This window comes from Capricornis sumatraensis, chromosome 15, assembly GCF_032405125.1.
Source record: "Capricornis sumatraensis isolate serow.1 chromosome 15, serow.2, whole genome shotgun sequence".
In the NCBI taxonomy this organism is placed as follows: domain Eukaryota; kingdom Metazoa; phylum Chordata; class Mammalia; order Artiodactyla; family Bovidae; genus Capricornis; species Capricornis sumatraensis.
In genome coordinates this window covers 78,508,659-78,528,714 of record NC_091083.1, presented here as the reverse complement: position 1 = coordinate 78,528,714, position 20,056 = coordinate 78,508,659, and the positions used below count along the sequence as shown (strand labels likewise).

General features: G+C 48.7%; 1 protein-coding gene across 3 annotated transcripts in view; it reads left to right on the top strand.

Moving 5' to 3' along the window:
* SLC13A3 (solute carrier family 13 member 3) overlaps positions 1-20,056 on the top strand; it is a 57,363-nt gene that overhangs the window by 28,188 nt on the left and 9,119 nt on the right. Inside the window, exons 4-8 of one of the 3 annotated variants that reach the window (XM_068987114.1) lie at positions 2,761-2,805; positions 7,257-7,352; positions 8,286-8,390; positions 10,048-10,145; positions 14,270-14,382. In XM_068987114.1, the coding sequence (XP_068843215.1) occupies positions 2,761-2,805; positions 7,257-7,352; positions 8,286-8,390; positions 10,048-10,145; positions 14,270-14,382 (457 nt within the window). Of the gene's footprint in view, positions 1-2,679; positions 2,806-7,256; positions 7,353-8,285; positions 8,391-10,047; positions 10,146-14,269; positions 14,383-20,056 lie in introns of all 3 variants that reach the window. The other 2 variants (XM_068987112.1, XM_068987113.1) reach the window with 2 other exon arrangements.

Genomic DNA, 20,056 nt, shown 5'->3' with positions numbered 1-20,056 from the left:
CCAACCCCAGTGGGAGGTACTGGTGTGTGGCTGTGATGTCCTGTGAGAAGCCTTGCAGCCAGGCACATGGGCCAGCAGTGGAGTGGACTCTGCCAAGTAAAATCTCCCCATCACCGAACCTGTTCAGACAGAGGTTGAGTGGCCATTTGTCAGGGCATGAGAATCAAAGAGATGGATTCTCTGATGGTTTGACATCAATTCCATTTTTTCCAAACCTCTTCCAAAAATCCTTGTATTTCAAGATTCTAAGTACTTTCAGATTCCAAGATTCTGAGAGGTGGGGTTTCTAAGGTTTTGTTACCGTGGAAATGTTTCATATATTAAATTAATCCATGTGAATCCAAATGTAAGCATTTAACAAACCAACAGCAACAACATGATATTCAACATGGCTCCATGTGCAGGCTGACGTCTTTATCTGGTATTCAGCCAAAGAATCAAGGATTTATACGGATGATGGAGGAAAAGCTAACTGCATTGGTCTTCCTGAGAGTGGGTTTGATGTACGTAAGTCAGTTCTATACTTGTGGGTAGTCAAAGTTATTTTCATGAGAAAACTTAGGTACACCCATGTCTTACCTCACAAGCTGATTTTAAAACCTTAACTCTCTACCATATTCTCAGGTTCTCAAATCCTTTGATTTTCAGTTCTGTTCAGTCACTCAGTCATATTCAACTCTTTGCAACCCATGAATCACAGCACACCAGGCCTCCCTGTCCATCACCAACTCCCGGAGTTCACCCAAACTCATGTTCATCGAGTTGGTGATGCCATCCAGCCATCTCATCCTCTGCCATCCCCTTCTCCTCCTGCCCCCAATCCCTCCCAGCATCAGGGTCTTTTCCAATGAGTCAACTCTTCGTAAAGAGTTGGCCAAAGTATTGGAGTTTCAGCCTCAGCATCAGTCCTTCCAAAGAACACCCAGGGCTGGTCTCCTTTAGAATGGACTGGTTGGATCTCCTTGCAGTCCAAGGGACTTGCAAGAGTCTTCTCCAACACCACAGTTCAAAAGCATCAATTCTTCAGGGCTCAGCTTTCTTCACAGTCCAACTCTCACATCCATACATGACTACTGGAAAAACCATAGCTTTGACTAGACAGACCTTTGTTGGCAAAGTAATATCTCTGCTTTTGAATATGCTATCTAGCTTGGTCATAACTTTCCTTCCAAGGAGTAAGCATTTTTTAATTTCATGGCTGCAATCACCGTCTGCAGTGATTTTGGAGCCCAAAAAAATAAAGTCTGACACAATTTCCACTGTTTCCCCATCTATTTCCCATGAAGTGATGGGACCAGGTGCCATGATCTTAGTTTTCTGAATGTTGAGCTTTAAGCCAACATTTTCACTCTCCTCTTTCACTTTCATCCAGAGGCTTTTTAGCTCCTCTTCACTTTCTGCCATAAGGGTGGTGTCATCTGCATATCTGAGGTTATTGCTATTTCTCCCGGCAATCTTGATACCAGCTTGTGCTTCTTCCAGCCCAGCGTTTCTCAAGATGTACTCTGCATATAAGTTAAATAAGCAGGGTGACAATATACAGCCTTGACGAACTCCTTTTCCTATTTGGAACCAGTCTGTTTTTCCATGTCCAGTTCTGTTTCTTCCTGACCTGCATATAGGTTTCTCAAGAGGCAGGTCTGTAAAAAACAGTGATTCTCAGCCATGGGTGTGTTTAGAGTCTCCAGGAAAGGTGAAAAAACATTTGCTTGGGTCTCAGCTGCAGAGATGCTGATTTCGGAGGTTGGGCATGGGGGCCAGGCATTGGTCTTTTCCCAGTTGATTTCAGCCCCCATTGCAAACCTTTGGTGTCTTTTCATCTCCATTCTTTGAGCAAAGCCTGGCTGTGAGACTGAAAACCAGAAGCCAAGATGGTTCTGCTTCAGATATGGGGACCATCCAGGATGACCCATTTGTCTCCTTGGTTAGCAGGAAGTGCCAGCAAAGGGGCAGTCAGCTAGGAGGACAAAGCAGGGTGTTCAGTGTTAGCTCTTGCTGGAGGCTGTCCACAGGGATGGACAGGAAAGATTGGGGTTCTGAGGCCCTCGGGGGTTGGTCCTGAGTTGAGAGATGGGGGACATGGGAGGGCATTTGCTGTCAGAGGGTTTTCAGGCTGCCTATTCACTCTGATGTGAGCAAGCCTTGAAAAGAGATTAGGGAGAAAATGCTGGAACTTTAAGTAAAAATATCCAACATGAAGGGTTTTGAGTAAAGGGCATGGAAATTACATGCAAAACGTATACAACATTTAATTGCATAAGCCTGGGCCTTCTCATCGGGAAGGGAGGTATTTGAAAGGAATATGGGGTTTATATGAGGTTCTGATTTTCCAGCAGGGCATGTGGTGAGACAGGGAAATGGCTGCCCTGAGTGTTCACCTTGGTCTTTGCTCCCCAAGTACATTGTATTGGTTTATTCTGATCACACCTGATATAGGAACTTTATATTGGGTTGGCCAAAAAGTTCGTTTGGGGTTGTTTTTTCCAGACCATGAAAAAATGGAATGAACTTTTTGGGCAACACAATATATTACTCAGAAAATACAGTGGGGAAAAATCTGAAGCGCTTCAGCGCCCCTGTGAATACCGAGCATACTTCCTTCAGTTTTCCTCTGTAGGGATGTGTCCATCCATCCGTCTGGCTGACGCTGGCGGGCTCTCACCTCTCTCTTTTCTCCAGTTTCTTCCCACAGTGCGACGTGGTGAACTTCGGCTCCTGGTTCATCTTCGCCTTTCCTCTCATGCTGCTGTTCCTGTTGGTGGGCTGGCTCTGGATCTCCTTCCTCTATGGAGGGATAACCCTGAGGTACCCGGGCACTTAACTTGAGCTTTGAAGCAGATGGAACCAGGCTGGGGTCCCAGCTTCCCGCTCCCTTGCGAGTGACCCTCCTAAGTCCTTCCAGTTTCCAGTTGGATGTAGTGCCCGTAGTCATCCTGGCCTCCCAGGGAGTGGGGATTACAGGTGGTGTGGGATCTTGCCTGCTGAGCTCAGGCCCTGGGTGAATGCCACCCACCGTCAATAATCACTAATTGTATTATTCCTTAAGTCAGGTCCACACTCACACCACAGGGAATGCTGTGCAGTGTTTCTCATTTCATGGGGCCTCAGTACAGGAGGTAATTTGGGGCAGCCTGAGGACAAGGTATCAAATAACACTGACTCTGATAGTGAGAAAAATATTCCTTTATCAACGCTGCTTATGCTGGGGAGAAAGTCTCAGTAAGGTGGGGAAAAACTTTAACATCTCTCTAGGCATCTGGTCCCATTAGTTCATGGGAAATAGATCGGGAAACAGTGGAAACAGTGGCAGACTTTATATTTTGGGGGGCTCCAAAATCACTGCAGATGGTGACTGCAGCCATGAAATTAAAAGACACTTACTCCTTGGAAGAAAAGTTATGACCAACCTAGATAGCATATTCCAAAGCAGAGATGTTACCTAGCCAACAAAGGTCCGTCTAGTCAAGGCTATGGTTTTTCCAGTGGTCATGTATGGATGCGAGAGTTGGACTGTAAAGAAAGCTGAGTGCCAAAGAATTGATGCTTTTGAACTGTGGTGTTGGAGAAGACTCTTGAGAGTCCCTTGGACTGCAAGGAGATCCAACCAGTCCATTCTGAAGGAGATCAGCCCTGGGATTTCTTTGGAAGGAATGATGCTAAAGCTGAAACTCCAATACTTTGGCCACCTCATGTGAAGAGTTGACTCATTGGAAAAGACTCTGATGCTGGGAGGGATTGGGGGCAGGAGGAGAAGGGGATGACAGAGGATGAGATGGCTGGATGGCATCGCTGACTCGATGGATGTAAGTCTGAGTGAACTCCGGGAGTTGGTGATGGACAGGGAGGCCTGGCGTGCTGCAATTCATGGGGTCTCAAAGAGTCGGACACGACTGAGCAATTGAACTGAACTGAACTGAACATTTCCAAATCATCCTTTTAAAAAAGGAAGAGCAAGTCTCAGGCCCAGAGACTTAAGCCAGCAGTGGTATCCAGCCAAACGTAATAATGTAGCTTTGCTTTCATGTCTTTATTTTTATGGGTACTTTCTTTCTTTTTATGGGTTGACAAGTGATTCTTGTTTGCTATTTATGGCACTGATAGAAAGCTTCCTATTTAAATATCTGCCTTTAATTAAAATGCTAAATCTAGTTGGAGCCCATGGCACGTGAACATAGGAACATTTGTGAAGGGAGTTATGAATGTGTCAGTTCACTTCAGTTCAGTCGATCAGTCGTGTCCAACTCTTTGCGACCCCATGGACTGCAGCACACCAGGCCTCCCTGTCCATCACCAACTTCCGGAGTTTACTCAAACTCATGTCCATTGAATCAGTGATGCCGTCCAACCATCTCATCCTCTGTTGCACCCTTCTCCTCCTGCCTTCAATCTTCCCCAGCATCAGGGTCTTTTCCAAGGAGTCAGTTCTTCACATCAGGTGGCCAAAGTATTGGAGTTTCAACTTCAGCATCAATCTTTCCAGTGAATCCTTCCAGGACTGATTTCCTTTATGAATGTGTGGGTCTGGGAAAATACTCACATAGGAGCTTCAGCTCAGGGCTGGAGTAGCAGGCATGTCATAAAGTCATTCTCTGACTCAGTTTCCTCACCTCTCTGGGCCTTAATTTTTCTCATCTGTAAAATGGGACCAGTAAGAGCTATTCAAGATCAAAGAGATATGAAAACCCCTTGAGAATAGAAAAGCTCTGACTGTGGTGTTTCTTGACCTGTCAGAGCAGAAACTTGGGGTTCAAAGCCCAGCTTAGTCCAGAGAAGCAAGCGCAGACATTGGACTCAGATAAACCAGATTTCACATCATGGTTCTGCGTGACTTTGAGCGACTCTGTCCCCTCGCTGAGGCTTTACCTCTTTAATTTCTACAATTTTCACTTGTAGATAGGGGATAAAAATGAAGTCTGGGTTTCCTGGGTGGTTCAGTGGAATACAGCTTCCTTGATAACTCAGTTGGTAAAGAATCCACTTGCAATGCAGGAAACCCCAGTTTGATTCCAGTGTCAGGAAGATCTGCTAGAGAAGGGTAGGCTACCCACTCCAGTATTCTTGGGCTTTCCTTGTGGCTCAGCTGGTAAAGAATCTGCCTGCAATGTGGGAGACATGGGTTTGATCCCAGGGTTGGGAAGATACCCTGGAGAAGGGAAAGGCTACCCACTCCAGTATTCTGACCTGGAGAATTCCATGGACTATAGTCCATAGGGTCGCAACAGTCGGACACAATTGAGCAACTTTCACTTTCAGTGGAAAAGAATCTGCCTGCCAAGTAGGAGACAGGGGTTTGATCCCTGGGTTGGGAAGATTACCTGGAGGAGGAACCAACCAACAGGAGGCAACCCACTCCATTATTCTCGTCTGGGCAATCCCCATGGACAAAGGAGCCTGGTGGGCTGCAGTCCATGGGGTCGCAAAGAGTCAGACACGACTGAGCAACTAAGCACACACATTCCCCTACTTACAATATATAAGGGACTTCTCTGGTGATTCAGTGGTTAAGACTCTGTGCTCCCAATGCAGGAGGCCTGGGTTCGATCCCAGATCAGGGAACTACGATCCTGCATCCTCTAAGGTGCGGCCAAAAAAATAAAAAATAAATACAATATTTGAGAGCATCTGTTTCCATGCAGCAAGGTGGATTTTTGCCAATCTGATAAGAGAAAAATAATTTGCATTTACTTTAGGAGTAATTTTGAAGAACTTTTCATACTAAGGGGTAAGATGAAAACTTTTCATATATTCATATGAAACCCTCATATATTCATATGAGACCCTGGTATTTCCTCTCCTGTGAATTGTTTAACTGTGTGTTTATACACTTTGTACATTTAAAAACTTGATTGCTGGTCTTGGTTTTATTGATTTCTAGTATTTTCTCTGTATTGAAAGATTAGTGCTTATTTTGAGTATGAGTTACAACTTTTTTTTCTGATTTTTCTCTTTGCTTATTATGCTTTCTTCTGTGCATAAATTTTTAGAAACATTTTATGAGGTGAAATTATCAATTTTTTCTCATGTGGCTTCTAAATTTTCAATTGCAGTTAGAAAGGTCTTCCTTCCCATTACAGAGTTATGAAAGAACAGTCCCATGTTTTCTTCTAGTATTTTTGTATTTTGTACGTTTACATCTTTTCATCTATTTGGAGCTTGTCCTTTAGGGTGCAGTGTAAGGATGCAACTTTGGGGTACAGGTTTGGAGTCAGCATTTTTTGTTGTTCCAGATAACCATCGAGTTGTCTCGATACCTTTTCCTGACACACAAACATTTTTAATTTTAATGAAGTCAATTTATTTTTGTTTGCTTGTGCTTTTTGTGTCATATCTAAGAAATATTGCCTAATCTGAGGCCATGAGAATTTATCTCTATGTTTTCTTCTAAAAATTTTATAGGTCTCGCTCTTCTTATGTTTAGGTCTTTGAACCATTTTGAGTTAAATTTTGTGTGTACCAAGAGGTAGGGGGTTCCACGTTCATCCTTTTGCATGTGGCTGTCCAGTTGTCTTGGGCCTTCCCAGGTGGCTCAGTGGTAAAGAATCTGCCTGCCAAGGCAGGAGATGAGGGTTCGATCCCTGGGTCAGGAAGATTCCCTGGAGAAGGAAATGGCAACCCACTCCAGTATTCTTGCCTGGAGAATCCCTTGGACAGAGGAGCCTGGTGGGCTGTAGTCCATGGGGTCTCTAAAGAGTCAGACAGGACCGAGCAACTGAGCTCTCACACACATGTCCAGTCGTCTTAAGACCGTTTGATGAAAGACTGTTCTTTCCCCGTTGAATGGTGTTGGTACCTTTATCAGAAATCAATTGACCGTAGAAGTGTGGGCTTATTTCTGGACGCTCTATTAGATTCCATTGATCTGTATGTCTCACATCATTGACTGAATAGGTCATCTTTCCTACAACAAGCTGGGGCACCAACTTTATCATAGACTAAATCCCCATTTATGGTGGGGTCTATTTCTGGACTTTGTATTTTATTTCCCTGGTGTGTATGGTTTATTCCTGAGTCTGTTTGACCCCAAAAAAGATTTCAAGTCTGGGAGCCAAATGATCAGATTCACATTTTTAAAAGACCATCCAGGCTATAGGTGGGCAGAACAGATTTTAGAAAGGGAACAAGAAGGGAGAGTGACCACCCAGCAGGCTGTCACAGTCTCCAAAACAGAGGCAAAGAGGCCTGGTTAGATGGAGGTGGGTCGCTGAGGTGTTTTAGACTGCACTGGCCACTCCTAACTTCCCCGCTTTCTGTTTCAGGGGCTGGAGGAAGAAGAAATCTGAGCTCAGAACTGATGCAGAAAATAGGGCTCGAGACACGATTCGGGAGGAATTCCAGAGCCTGGGGCCCATCAAGTACGTGGCGCAGAGATCCTCGCTTGGGGTGGGAAGAGAACTGGGCGCTAGACTTTCAGGAGAGCTACCTCTTGGGGACTGAGTCCAGAGGGAATTTCAAGACCAAAAGCCTGGGAGCCTGGAGACGGAGGGTAGGGAGATGACTAATACCGTCAGCCTCTTGCCCTGGCACTGGGGTCGATACCCCGAGGACAGCAAACCTCTCAGGCTTGGAGTGGGGACATGTCACCTTCCTGCCTAGTGCCCGCTTTCCCTCCTGATTCCTGCCTCAGGTGGCTCCCAGCACCTCCTTCAGTGCATGTTAACGTGAAAATAACCAAGAGTCAGCAGGCCCACACACAGGTCTGACTCTGCTACTAACTTCCTGTGTGGCCTCGGGCAAAGCACTAACCCTCTCTGGGCGCTGCTTCCTGATCTGTGAGATGGGCACACTGGGTAGATATTTACTCCAACATTTGGGGGTCTCTCTTTTGCCTCTGTCTGCCCCTCCCTCCGTGTTTGTCGCTCTCCGTATCTGCCCCACTCTGGATATCTGACTGTTCCCCTCTTTCGCCTACCTCTCTGTTCCCGTCAGTTGCCTTTCTCTCTGGTTTTCTGACTCTGTCCGTGTCTCGCGTTCTTTCTCTCTCTGGATTGTCCCTAGGACCCTGGGAATGATATGACGTGTTTGCAGGGAGGCGGGCCTGATGCTTAGGAAGGATGCTGGGGGCACATGGAAGCCTCAGGAAAGGAACCGGTTACACCGGGCACTCCCCGCCCCTCACTCTCGGGACCGCCCGCCCGCCGAGGCAGTGAACCACTACTTCCGGCTCTCAGAGGCAGGGCCTGGGCGTAGCCACACCCACACCCAGTGGGCCCCCGCCCCAGGCCTTCCCTTGCTGCTGTCGGGCCAAAGCCCAGGGTCACCGCGGTGTTCACATCTCTGCGTCGCAGGTTTGCTGAACAGGCCGTGTTCATCCTTTTCTGCGTGTTCGCCATCCTCCTCTTCTCCCGGGACCCGAAGTTCATCCCTGGCTGGGCCAGCCTCTTCACCCCTGGGTGAGACTCTGGGGACCCGTGGGATGGAGTCCAACAGGGGAGCCTCGGGGCTGGGCCCCCCGGAGCTAAGGAGGCAGAGCCGCTGGGGAGAGCTGGGCTAGGCTTCCGCCTCTCATCCCCTGTGGTTATTACCAATTCCTTCTTTTGCTCTCAAAAGAGCTTAAGTTTGGATGATAAAATATCTGGGTTCTCGTGTGATAAGAGCTCTGCCTTTGGAATCAGACAAAACTGGGTTCGAATGCCAGTTCCGCCACTACAAACTGTGCAACCCTGAGCACGTGGTTCATTCATTCATTCCATTATTCAATCAGTCAACTTTTATTGAGCACCTATTAGGTGCTCAGTTGCCCCGCGGCATGTGGGATATTCCTGGACTGCAATGGAACACATGTCCCCTGCAGGTGGATTCTTAACCACTGGACCACCAGGAAAGTGTCAAAAACTTGCTTTTTTTTTTTTTTTAGTTTACAAGGTATCTCAGTTGAATTTCCGTGTCAAACATAACAGTTGATGTTATTTTTTATCTTTTTTTAAAACAAGCAAGGGGTACTTCATTATACATATGATAATACACAATTTATTTAAACGTCCCTACTAAAAATCCGCCCCCCCCTTTTTTTTGTTCTTATCAGTAATGAACATCCTGGTACATAATCTGTGTACAAGAGCCCAGTTATTCCCTGAAGATAAATTCCTAGACGTACAAGAACTGGATCAAGGGGTATTCACACGTAAAGTTTTGAAACGTACTGCCAGCTCCCCCACTCCGCCTTCAGAAAGTTTATTTTCCCACCAATAGCCTGTGTTTCTCAATATCCCCATTAGATATTGTCAGCCTTTTCACGTTTTACTTGTCTGTTAGCACGTGTTTTCATCTGTGTTTCTCTATTACATTGATACTGACCATCTTTCCCAGTTTCTTGGCCATTTGAATACTCTTCTTCCCAAATGTGTGGGCTGAAAGCGCCTTTGTTGGCATTTGGCTCTGTGCTTTATTGAACTCAGAGCCAGAAATATCTGCGTTCAAAGTCATCTCTTCTTCAGACCATGGTCTGGCCCTGAGCAAGTTGCTGCTGTTCTCTGAGACTCAGATTCCTTATTTGAAAGGGAAGATACCTGCCCCTGAGGACTGTCTCTGAGACTTCGGTGTGGTTGATATCCCCCCCAGACACATTGTGGATTCTTGGAAGGTGGCAGGGAGGTTTCAAGGGGCTGTGAGGTGGGCTCTGCTGGTGTGAGCTTCATCTCTGGGTTGCATCTTTGTGCGCTAAGCTGCCCACCCCAAAAGGAGTGCAAACAGGAACTGAACAAATACACTCAGGGCTTCACAGGAGCCCCAGTTATAGTGATGCATAGGGGTTCCACAGACTCCAGCCTTTGGCGGCTCTCAGATTCTCCCCTCCTTGATCAAATCCCTCTTCCTAGGGTCCTTGAAGTGGGAGGATAAATATTGGTTTGGCTCCAGCAGAGTCTAAACGTCCCAGGGAGCTGTGGATAAAGAGCTTTCGCGTCCACAGGCGGCTCACTTGCCGAGCGCAGTGCAGAACGATCATTGGCCTCCAACAGCGTCCCCTCCCAGTGGGCCTAAGCCCCTGCCACAGATCCTCAGCTGCAAAGCTGCCAAGCCTTGGCCTTCTGAGATGCCTTGTCCTTGCAGGTTTATTTCTGACGCTGTCACCGGCGTGTCCGTTGTCACCATCTTGTTCTTCTTCCCGTCACAAAAGCCGTCCCTCAAGTGGTGGTTTGACTTTAAAGGTAAGGTGGGCAAGGCCAGGGCATCGGTGGCCTGGAGCGTGGTGATCAGTGGCCTGAAGGCGGGGCCCTCCTGAGACTGACAGCCCCATTGTACAAACGCATGATCCCACTGCTGCCCTCTCCCTGTCTGAGCTTTCACCAGGTCTGGGTACAGAGGTGCCAGAGGTGATAGTCCAGGGCAGGGGTTAGCAATTAGAGTCTCTGGGTCAAACCCAGCTGGTGGCTGTTTCTGTACAGTCCCTGAACTCAGACTAATGGCTTTCACATTTTTTAAATGGTTGAAAAGAATAAATATATATATATATATATTTCTGACTCGTGAACATGACATGAAATTCACATTTCAGTGTCCACAAATAAAATCTTTATTTCTTGACGAAGAAATTCGTGGACATTTATTTTCTTTAGTCGTGTAAGTGCCTCTATTAAAGCCTCGGCTCTGCCCAGAAAAACTCCGGGCCCAAAGCAAGAGCCTAAGGAGCCGGAGATGGAAATCTCCTGCTGGGTTCTAGACGGAGAGGAAGCAGGGGACTGCGGCAAACCTAGACCCAGGCATTCAATTCCAGCCTCAGGAAATCACTGAGCACCCAAACCAAAGCGTCTGTAGGCTGGCCTTCAGACCTCCAGATTATGACCCCACTGGGGTTTCAGCTGGTGTCTGCAGAAGAAGGTGCTAACATCTGCTCCCGGTGACAGAGGCCGCTGCTGGCCCGTCACCCTCCGAGGCTGTGGGATGAGCTCCAGGCCAGAGGTCAGGAAATAGGGGTTGTGATCTAACCCCTACTGTTGGGGGAAGAAACGCGTATTCCAGTGGCAGCTCCTGTTTCCAGGAGGAGTGGGGGTCTGCATGTGTGGAGTTTACTCTGGCAGAGGTGGACCCCAAGCCTGGGGTCAGGTGGCTTAGACTGTGGGCTTTGAGGCTCTGCCACTGAACGGGAGTCAGTTGTTCCTTCATCCCTGCTTCTCTGTCTTGCTTCCAGCTGGCTTTCCTCACCATCCACTCCCTGTATCATCTCTTGATCTGTTCAGAGTTTCTGCTCAGATGGTAGAGAATCTGCCTACAGTTCAGGAGACCCAGGTTCGATCCCTGGATTGGGAAGATCCCCTGGAAAAAAGGGGATGGCAACCCACTCCAGTATTCTTGCCTGGAGAATTCCATGGACAGAGGAGCCTGGTAGGCTACAGTCCATGGGGTCCCAAAGAGTTGGACACGACTGATTGTCTAACACTTTCACTTTTTTTAACTTTTTTGTTTTCAGAGTTTCTCCTGTTTCTGAGCTTTGGCATCTGTGTAACTTCTACTTCATTAGCGTTCCTGCCTAATTCTAGCTTCCGTTCCGCGGTAGAGTGGTCCCCCTGAGAACACCCACTCCCACACGGTACCTACTCCCGCTGCTCCTCCTACTTCCTGCCCCTGGTTTCTGTCCCTCGAAGCATCGAGTCCCACACTTTCTGCTACTCTCCTAAAGCGTTGACTCCAGTACTCGACACCCATGCCTTCCACACTGCCTTAGAGAGTGGTCCGTCAGTGCTCATGGAGAGAAAGTGACTTGATTAAGGTCACACCGCCAGTTAAAAAGAGACGGGAGGTGGACCCCAGACACCCAAGCCAAGCTTGACTTTCTTCATCTTGCCCACTGGCTCCCATTCCTCTGCGGGTCTCAGTGGTACTTGCGGCTCCCTTTATGACTGCTCCCCAAGCACTGAGGCTCCGCCTACTGGGTGCTGTGCACTGTGCTTGTGGCTGGTGATGGCGATGATGATGAAGAGGGGGAGGAAGGCGAGGAGGAGGCTGCTGTGGATGGTGTTGCTGAAGTGGAGAAAGAGGATGACCGTGATGGGGGTGATGATGACCGCTTCCGCTCCCTCTCTGCCCAACAGGCTCTTCCTCCAGACATCCGAATGGCTCACTCCAGCACTCTCTCCAGACTCTGTCCTAAGGTCACCTCTCCAGAGAAGAAGCCTTCTCTGACTACACCATCTAGAAAAGCACTCCTCCTCTGCACTCTCAGTCTCTTTCCTATATTTTCTTTTTTTTTTTTTCCATAGCACATAAAATTTCCCAACATGTAAGTTTTCCAACAGGAGGGTTTTTTTTGTTTTGTTTTTTTCCTGTTTTGGCCACTTCCATATCCTCAGGGGCTAGGGTAGGTCCCCAGTATACACTTACTAATGGAATGACCAAGGACTCACTCCGGCCCACACCCCATGCTGAGCCCGTTGCACACACAGCCCAGGTCATCGTCCGAATTGGTCTCCAGGGAGGTATGACTGCTCCCTTTGGCAGATGAGAACTCTGAAGCTCAGAGAGGTAGAGGCACTTGGCTCAGGTCACACAGCTGAATGGCAGAGCCAGGAGTGAATTCTAGTTCAGTCTCAAAGTCTGTGCCTTCAGCTCCTGCTCTAGAAGGCAGAGAGTATAACGTAGAGCCAGAAGTGAGAAATTCAGTCAGAGGCTGCGTTTATAAGAAATAGTGCCAAGGGCATGGTTGGGTGGGAAGATAACAAAGGCCATAACAGCTGACATTAATTGACTTCACCATATGGTGAGCAGTTTTATAAACTCTCACCACTTAACTCACTTAACCTCATTATCTTAACTCCCTTAAACTCATCCTCAGGGCCTCCTGCCTCTGCTTGTACAACCCTTACCTTCTAAGTGGGTCACTTTTTCAGACCTTGGGTGCCTCTTTAGTGAAATACTGTTTTATCACCTAAAGGCCAAGGGCTGGGCCACCTGATGTCTCCAGCTGCCTCTTCCAGCTCTGGGCTTACTCATACTTGGGTTTGGCCCGTGAATCCGCTGGCGGTGTGTGACATCAGGACCACGTGTATTCACCCATGGTCTGCGTGCATCTCATATGTGCTAAGTCGCTTCAGTCATGTCCGACTCTTGTGACCCCATGGACTGTTGAGTAGAGGGGCTTTATTAAGTAGCTTTGGATTGTCTTTATTATCCAGTTAGAAACTTTTGTTTTAGATAACCATGCTATAAAATTTTGAAAAACAGCAAAAAGGGGAAACAAAAATATCAAAAAGTGTTTAACCAGGGACTGTCCTGGCAGCGGGGGAACCTTGAATGGGTCAGACCCATCCTCCTCCAGGGAGGCTGCTGGCAGCCCGCAGTGAGAAGGCCCGGTTCCAGGGAGCTTACTCGGTGCCAGGCACTGGGCTCCGTGTGTTGTATGTATCATCTGACAAGTGTTTATGGAGTGACTTCCAGGTGCCAGGCAGCTGTGAACTGAACCGAAATGTCCCTCCGCCCACAGCTCCATCACTGCCTCATCAGTGCCCACAAGGACCTACCAGCTTCCATTATTGTGTCGGGGTCAGCTGAGGATATGGGGGCTCTGAGAGGCAAGGTCATGTTCCAGGGACCCGCAGCGAACCAAGGTCCAGGAGGATGCTCTCAGTGCAGGGATGACAAACTACCACCTGTGGGCCAAATCTGGCTGCCACCCGCTTTGAAAATAGAATTTCTTGGAAACGCTGCCCCGTCCACGTGTGTCTGCCATCTCTGTGGCTGCTTCCATGCTTCCGTGGCAGCCTGACCACAACAGAGACCTGCAGAGCCTGAATTAGTGCCTCTCCAGCCCTTTTCAGCAGACGTTCACCAGCCCCTTGGTCTATCCACTGCAGACATCTCTGCTTTTGAAGAAATACAGTTTGCCTCATGATTCCATGGACCAGACATTCCCTCGGTTTCTACTATCCTGAATTTCCTTCCTCTTTTTTTCTCGTCTCTGTACACGTTCATTTACAAAGAGGACCTTTTCTCATGTAAACGAGGGTGAAAGTAACACTTACCCAGAAGGGCTGTTAGGAACTGAAAGGATGTTCTGCATGTGAACTGTGCAATTCCAGAAGATTCTGAGTAGAGCAAATGCCCCGTCATGATGCTTCTGTCTTTTTTCCCTGAAACTCCTAAATGGGATGCTGAAGCCAGATTGTGGCTTCCTGGAGACCCCTGTGTGTCCCCACGGAGACGGGGCTCCAGGGGCTGATGTTCCCTCCTCCGGTTGAGGGTCCTGAGAGTGTGTCGGGTCCCTTCCCTGCCTGGGGTGGGGGTGTGGTGGGAGGAGCTGGGTATCCCCTCCCAAGCTGAGTGTCTTCTCTCTGCCCAGCTCCCAACACGGAGACAGTGCCCTTGCTGACGTGGAAGAGGGCCCAGGACACGGTGCCCTGGAACATCATCCTTCTCCTGGGAGGGGGCTTTGCCATGGCCAAAGGCTGCGAGGTAAAAGGGGCATGCGGCAGGCAGCTTGGGGAGGTGAGCGCCCGTCCTGGGGCAGCTGCAGGCGTGGGACAGAGCGAGCCCCACTGGCCGCACAGACGCCCCATCTCCCACGTGGGGGTGATCACAGCTCCCTGCCGTGCCTGGTGCTGCCCAGAGAGAGAGGAAAGTGGTACAGTGTGGGACCTCAAGGAGCTGGCAGTGAGTATTGTGCCAGTACTGCTAATACTAATATCATGACCCGAGGGTCCTGTGCGAACAGAGGATGACCCTAGCAGGCTGACCCTGCCACAGGCACTGTTCATCATGCTCTACACATATTAGTGTATTTAAACCTCCCAGCAAGCCTAGGAGGTCGATGCCACCATTATCCCCATTCTGTAGATTAGGAAACTGAGGCACAGACAGGTAAAGTAACCTGCCTAAGGCCACACAGCTATGTCCTCAGGATTAGAGGCCAGGTAGTTTGGCTCTAGAGCCCAGATATTATGACTATTAACTACTTGGTATTACTATTAATGCGGTTCTAAAGGGCTGTGTGAAACTCCAATACTTTGGCCACCTCATGCGAAGAGTTGACTCATTGGGAAAGACCCTGATGCTGGGAGGAATCAGGGGCAAGAGGAGAAGGGGATGACAGAGGATGAGATGGCCGGATGGCATCACCAACTCGATGGACATGAGATTAGGTAAACTCTGGGAGCTGGTGATGGACAGGGAGGCCTGGTGTGCTGCGATTCATGGGGTCACAAAGAGTCAGACACGACTGAGCGACTGAACTGAACTGAACTGAAAGGGCTCTGTGAGCACGGAGGCAGAGCCAGGACTGGACTGAGGTGAGCGAGGCACTGACAGAGAAGAATTTTGGGAGGCACACGTTTTCAGCACAGCCAGACCTGCTCAGTGGAAGTGCAGCCTCAGTGTCCGACATGTAGTAACCTATTAGCTCATGAAATCGCCACACTGACCCTCAGGGCTAGGGAATATTTTTATCCCCATTTTACAGGTAGGAAAACTGAGGCCTGGGAAAATTAAGCAGCTCTCTTAATGTCATGCAGTTGCCCTCTGCTTGGGCGCTGAGGTTCGAACTCTAGTCCATCTGATTTCAGAGTACAGCCTCCTAACACTCACTCTTGAGAACTTCCCAAGTGCCAGGCACCGCAGGAAGCACTATGCAAATATTGACTCCGCTAATCTTCAAAGGCACCGCTGAAGTAGATGTTGTGGTCATTCTCCTTTCAAAGATGAAACAGAGGCAACTCAAGGCTGAATAAGTTGCCCATGTTTGTGCAACCAAAAGCCAGCAGAGTTGTATTTGAACCCACAGCTCATGAAGTTGGGCCCCACCCTACCCCCAGATTTCAAAACCACAGCCGGTTAAGGGTCAATCGGAAATTAAGGTAAAAGAAAGCTGAAATTACTTCTCAGATTGCTTACTTTTTAAAATTCAGGATTTTAAAAATATTATTTATTTATTTTTATTTGGCTGTGTTGGGTCTTTTTTAAGTCATTCAGTCATGTCCAACTCTTTGCAACCACATGGACTGTAGCCTACCAGGCTCTTCTGTCCATTGGATTTTCCAGGCAAGGGTACTGGAGTGGGTTGCTATTTCCTTCTCCAGGGGATATTCCCAACCCAGGGATCGAACTTAGGTCTCCTGCACTGCAGGCAGACGCTTTACCGTCTGAGCCACCGGCCTTAGCTGTGTCACACAGGATCTTCCGTGGCAGCACACCAATTCTCCAAATGTGGCACACGGGCTCCAGAGCATGAGGGAACACAGCTCACAACGGGCAGAGCTGGGATTTGAACTTGTCAGACTCCTCTCACTACTGCCTCTTGCTTGGGACATAGCAGGGAAGGCTTCCAGGAGGAAGTGGCATGTTAGCCAGGTCTTAGGAGGCCGTGCAGGGCAAAAGTGGAAAGCATGGGCAGTGGACTCAGACCACCTGGGTTGGCGTCAGTCCTCCACCTCTGAGCCGTGTGCCTCCATTTCCTAATCTGTAAAATGGGCGCAGTAATGGTGCCCATCGCATAGAGTTGTGACAATTACTAAGTGGATTGGAAAAGTGGAGGTTCTTGCCCTGAGCAACTCAGTGGAAATGGTGCCATTTAATGAGAGGACATGGCCCTTGCCTCACCCTGAGCCTGACCCGCACCCCAGAGACTTCTCTGTGCTCGGAGTGGTGGACAAAGCCCAGCTCACAGTGGGGGCTGGGCTGCAGGACCGCTGAGCATGCTGGGGAGGCCAGTCTGGCTCCCGGCCCAGCCTTGGGCAGCCAGCCGGGGTTTCTGTGCAATAAAGACTTTGTGTGACAGCGGCCCCCTCCCCCAACCCCTAATCACACCATCCCCTCCCCAGGCGGCCTGTCCCAGGAGGGACCAGAGTGCTCATGGCACGTCCTATTTCCCAGCCCCGGCCCAGTGCCCTCGCCAGGTCACTGCCAGGCCTCCCGGGGCTTGGAGGCGCTCGGACCAGGCCCACAGGAAGCCTGGATGTGTAGATGCCCACCTGCTGGTTCTGAGGGGCTGGAAGCAGACCCCAGTGCTTGCGCTGAGCTTGAGTAACTTGCTTAAACCTGCCTGATGCTCTCGCCAGTCCTGCTGCAAAGCTGTCCATGCCTCCCCCACGTAGTTAGACTCTAGTCTGAAGGTTTGCCTGGACCTCCAGACAACAGCCCCACTCCCAGCCCTCTGTCCATGCTTCCCCCACATAGTTAGACTCTACTACAGGTTTGCCTGGACCTCCAGAGAACAGCCCCTGCCCCCAGCCCCCTGTCCATACCTCCCCCCCGTAGTTAGACTCTAGTCTGAAGATTTGCCTGGACCTCCAGAGAACAGCCCCGCCTCCAGCCCCCTGTCCATGCCTCCCCCATGTAGTTAGACTCTAGTCTGAAAGTTTGCCTGGACCTCCAGAGAACAGCCCCCGCCCATCACCCCGACATCAGCTCTTATCTCTGTCCCCTCAGGGCTCCTCTCCAGCCCTACTGGCCTGCTCCTCAGCCACACTAAACTCATTTGCACCCCCAGGACCTTTGCACCTGCTTCCTCTCTGCCGGATGCTCTCCCCTGAGATCTCTGAGTCCTTACCCTCCAGTCTCAGCTTCAAGGTCACATCCTCAGAGAAACCCTCTCTGGCACCATATCTAAGGTAGCCTCCGCCCGACACACAGCACCTCCCTCTCTCATCACCCTGAGTACTTCCTGTAGCCATAGCTACCCCTCAGGCTGTGGGCTTCCCTGGTGGCTCAGTGGTAAACGATCTGGCTGCCAGTGCAGGAGGTGCAGGTTCACTCCCTGGGTTGGGAAGACCACCCCCCACCCTGGAGAAGGAAATGGCAACCCACTCCAGGATTCTCGCCTGGGAAATCCCACTGACAGTGGAACCTGGCCAACTACAGTTCACGGGGCTCACAAAAGAGCAACTAAACACAGCAAACAACAACTCGCCCCCCCCCCCACTCCCCAGGAAATCCTGTTCATTTGTTTATTGGTGTCTCTCTTACTAGAATGTAAGCTCCATGAGGGCAAGGACCATATCTGTCTTCTCCATCACTCTTCTAGGCATCTAGAAAAGTCCTGGTACTTAACATGCTCTCTCAGTAAGCATTTGTTGGCCATGACCTGTAAAATGGGATGTTCTGAGGACGGATGACATGATGGATGGCAAGTACCTGGCAGGCAGCTAATGCAGAGGGCTCACCACTTTTATTGTTGTTAGAGTTTTACTGTCTCATGAATTAAAAATTGGTCTAATTCTGGCACGTTCATGCATATCTCGTTTAATCTCTGTCTACAACAATCTACAAATATATTCAGGTGATACAAGTTGGTATTAAATCAGGGTGGAACAGACCCTATCATCAGTTCAGTTCAGTCGCTCAGTCATGTCCAACTCTTTGCGACCCCATGAACTGCAACACGCCAGGCCTCCCTGTCCATCACCAACTCCTGGAGTCCACCCAAACCCATGTCCATTGTGTTGGTGATGCCATCCAACCATCTCATCCTCTGTCGTCCCCTTCTCCTCCTACCCTCAATCTTTCCCAGCATCAGGGTCTTTTCAAATGAGTCAGCTCTTCTCATCAGGTGGCCAAAGTACTGGAGTTTCAGCTTCAACATCAATCCTTCCAGTGAACACCCAGGACTGATCTCCTTTAGGATGGACTGGTTGGATCTCCCTGAAGTCCAAGGGACTCTCAAGAGACTTCTCCAACACCACAGTTCAAAAGCATCAGTTCTTCGGCACTCAGCTTTCTTTATAGTCCAACTCTCACATCCATACATGACCACTGGAAAAACCATAGCCTTGACTAGACGGACCTTTGTTGATAAAGTAATGTCTCTGCTTTTTAATATGCTGTTTAGGTTGGTCATAACTTTCCTTCCAAGGAGTAAGCATCTTCTAATTTCATGGCTGCAATCACCATCTGCAGTGATTTTGGAGGCCAAAAAAATAAAGTCAGCCACTTTTTCCATTGTTTCCCCATCTATTTGCCATGAAGTGATGGGACTAGATGCCATGATCTTAGTTTTCTGAATGTTGAGCTTTAAGCCAACTGTTCACTCTCCTCTTTCACTTTCATCAAGAGGCTCTTTAGTTCTTCACTTTCTGCCATAAGGGTGGTATCATCTGCATATCTGAGGTTATTGATATTTCTCCTGGCAATCTTGATTCCAGCTTGTGCTTCTTCCAGTCCAGCGTTTCTCATGATGTACTCTGCATATAAGTTAAATAGGCAGGGTGACAATATACAGCCTTGACGTATTCCTTTTCCTATTTGGAACCAGTCTGTTGTTCCATGTCAAGTTCTAACTGTGGCTTCCTGACCTGCATACAGGTTTCTCAAGAGGCAGGTCAGGTGGTCTGGTATTCCCATCTCTCTCAGAATTTTCCACAGTTTATTGTGATCCACACAGTCAAAGGCCCTGACATAGTCAATAAAGCAGAAATAGATGTTTTTCTGGAACTCTCTTGCTTTTTTGATGATCCAGCGGATGTTGGCAATTTGATCTCTGGTTCCTCTGCCTTTTCTAAAACCAGCTTGAACATCTGGAATTTCACGGTTCACGTATTGCTGAAGCCTGGCTTGGAGAATTTTGAGCATTACTTCACTAGCCTGTGAGATGAGTGCAATTGTGTGGTAGTTTGAGCATTCTTTGGCATTGCCTTTCTTTGGGATTGGAATGAAAACTGACCTTTTCCAGCCCTGTGGCCACTGCTGAGTTAGACCCTACAGGCAAGTAGAAACATGTGTATTCTCCTGAATCCCTCATTTTCTGCGGGAGAGTTGTTATTATTGCTGTTCTTACTGTTCTTATCATTTTATTGGAGAGATAGCATTGTGAAGTAAGAGCCAGATTCTGAGCGCAAAATTCCAAACTCATTTCACTTATTTGAGCATATCACAACCTCTTTGTGCCTCAGTTTCTTCAACCATAAGATATGGATGACTGTACTACTACTTCCCTGCCGGGTGGCACAGTGGTAAAGAATCTGCCTGCCAACGCAGGAGGTGCAGAAGACACAGGTTTGTTCCCTGGAGAAGGGCACAGCAGCCACTCCAGTATTCTTGCCTGGAGAATCCCATGGACAGAAGAGGCTGGCGGGCTACAGTCCATGGGGTCACAAACAGTTGGAACAACTGGGCACACAGACACCCACATCACCACTCC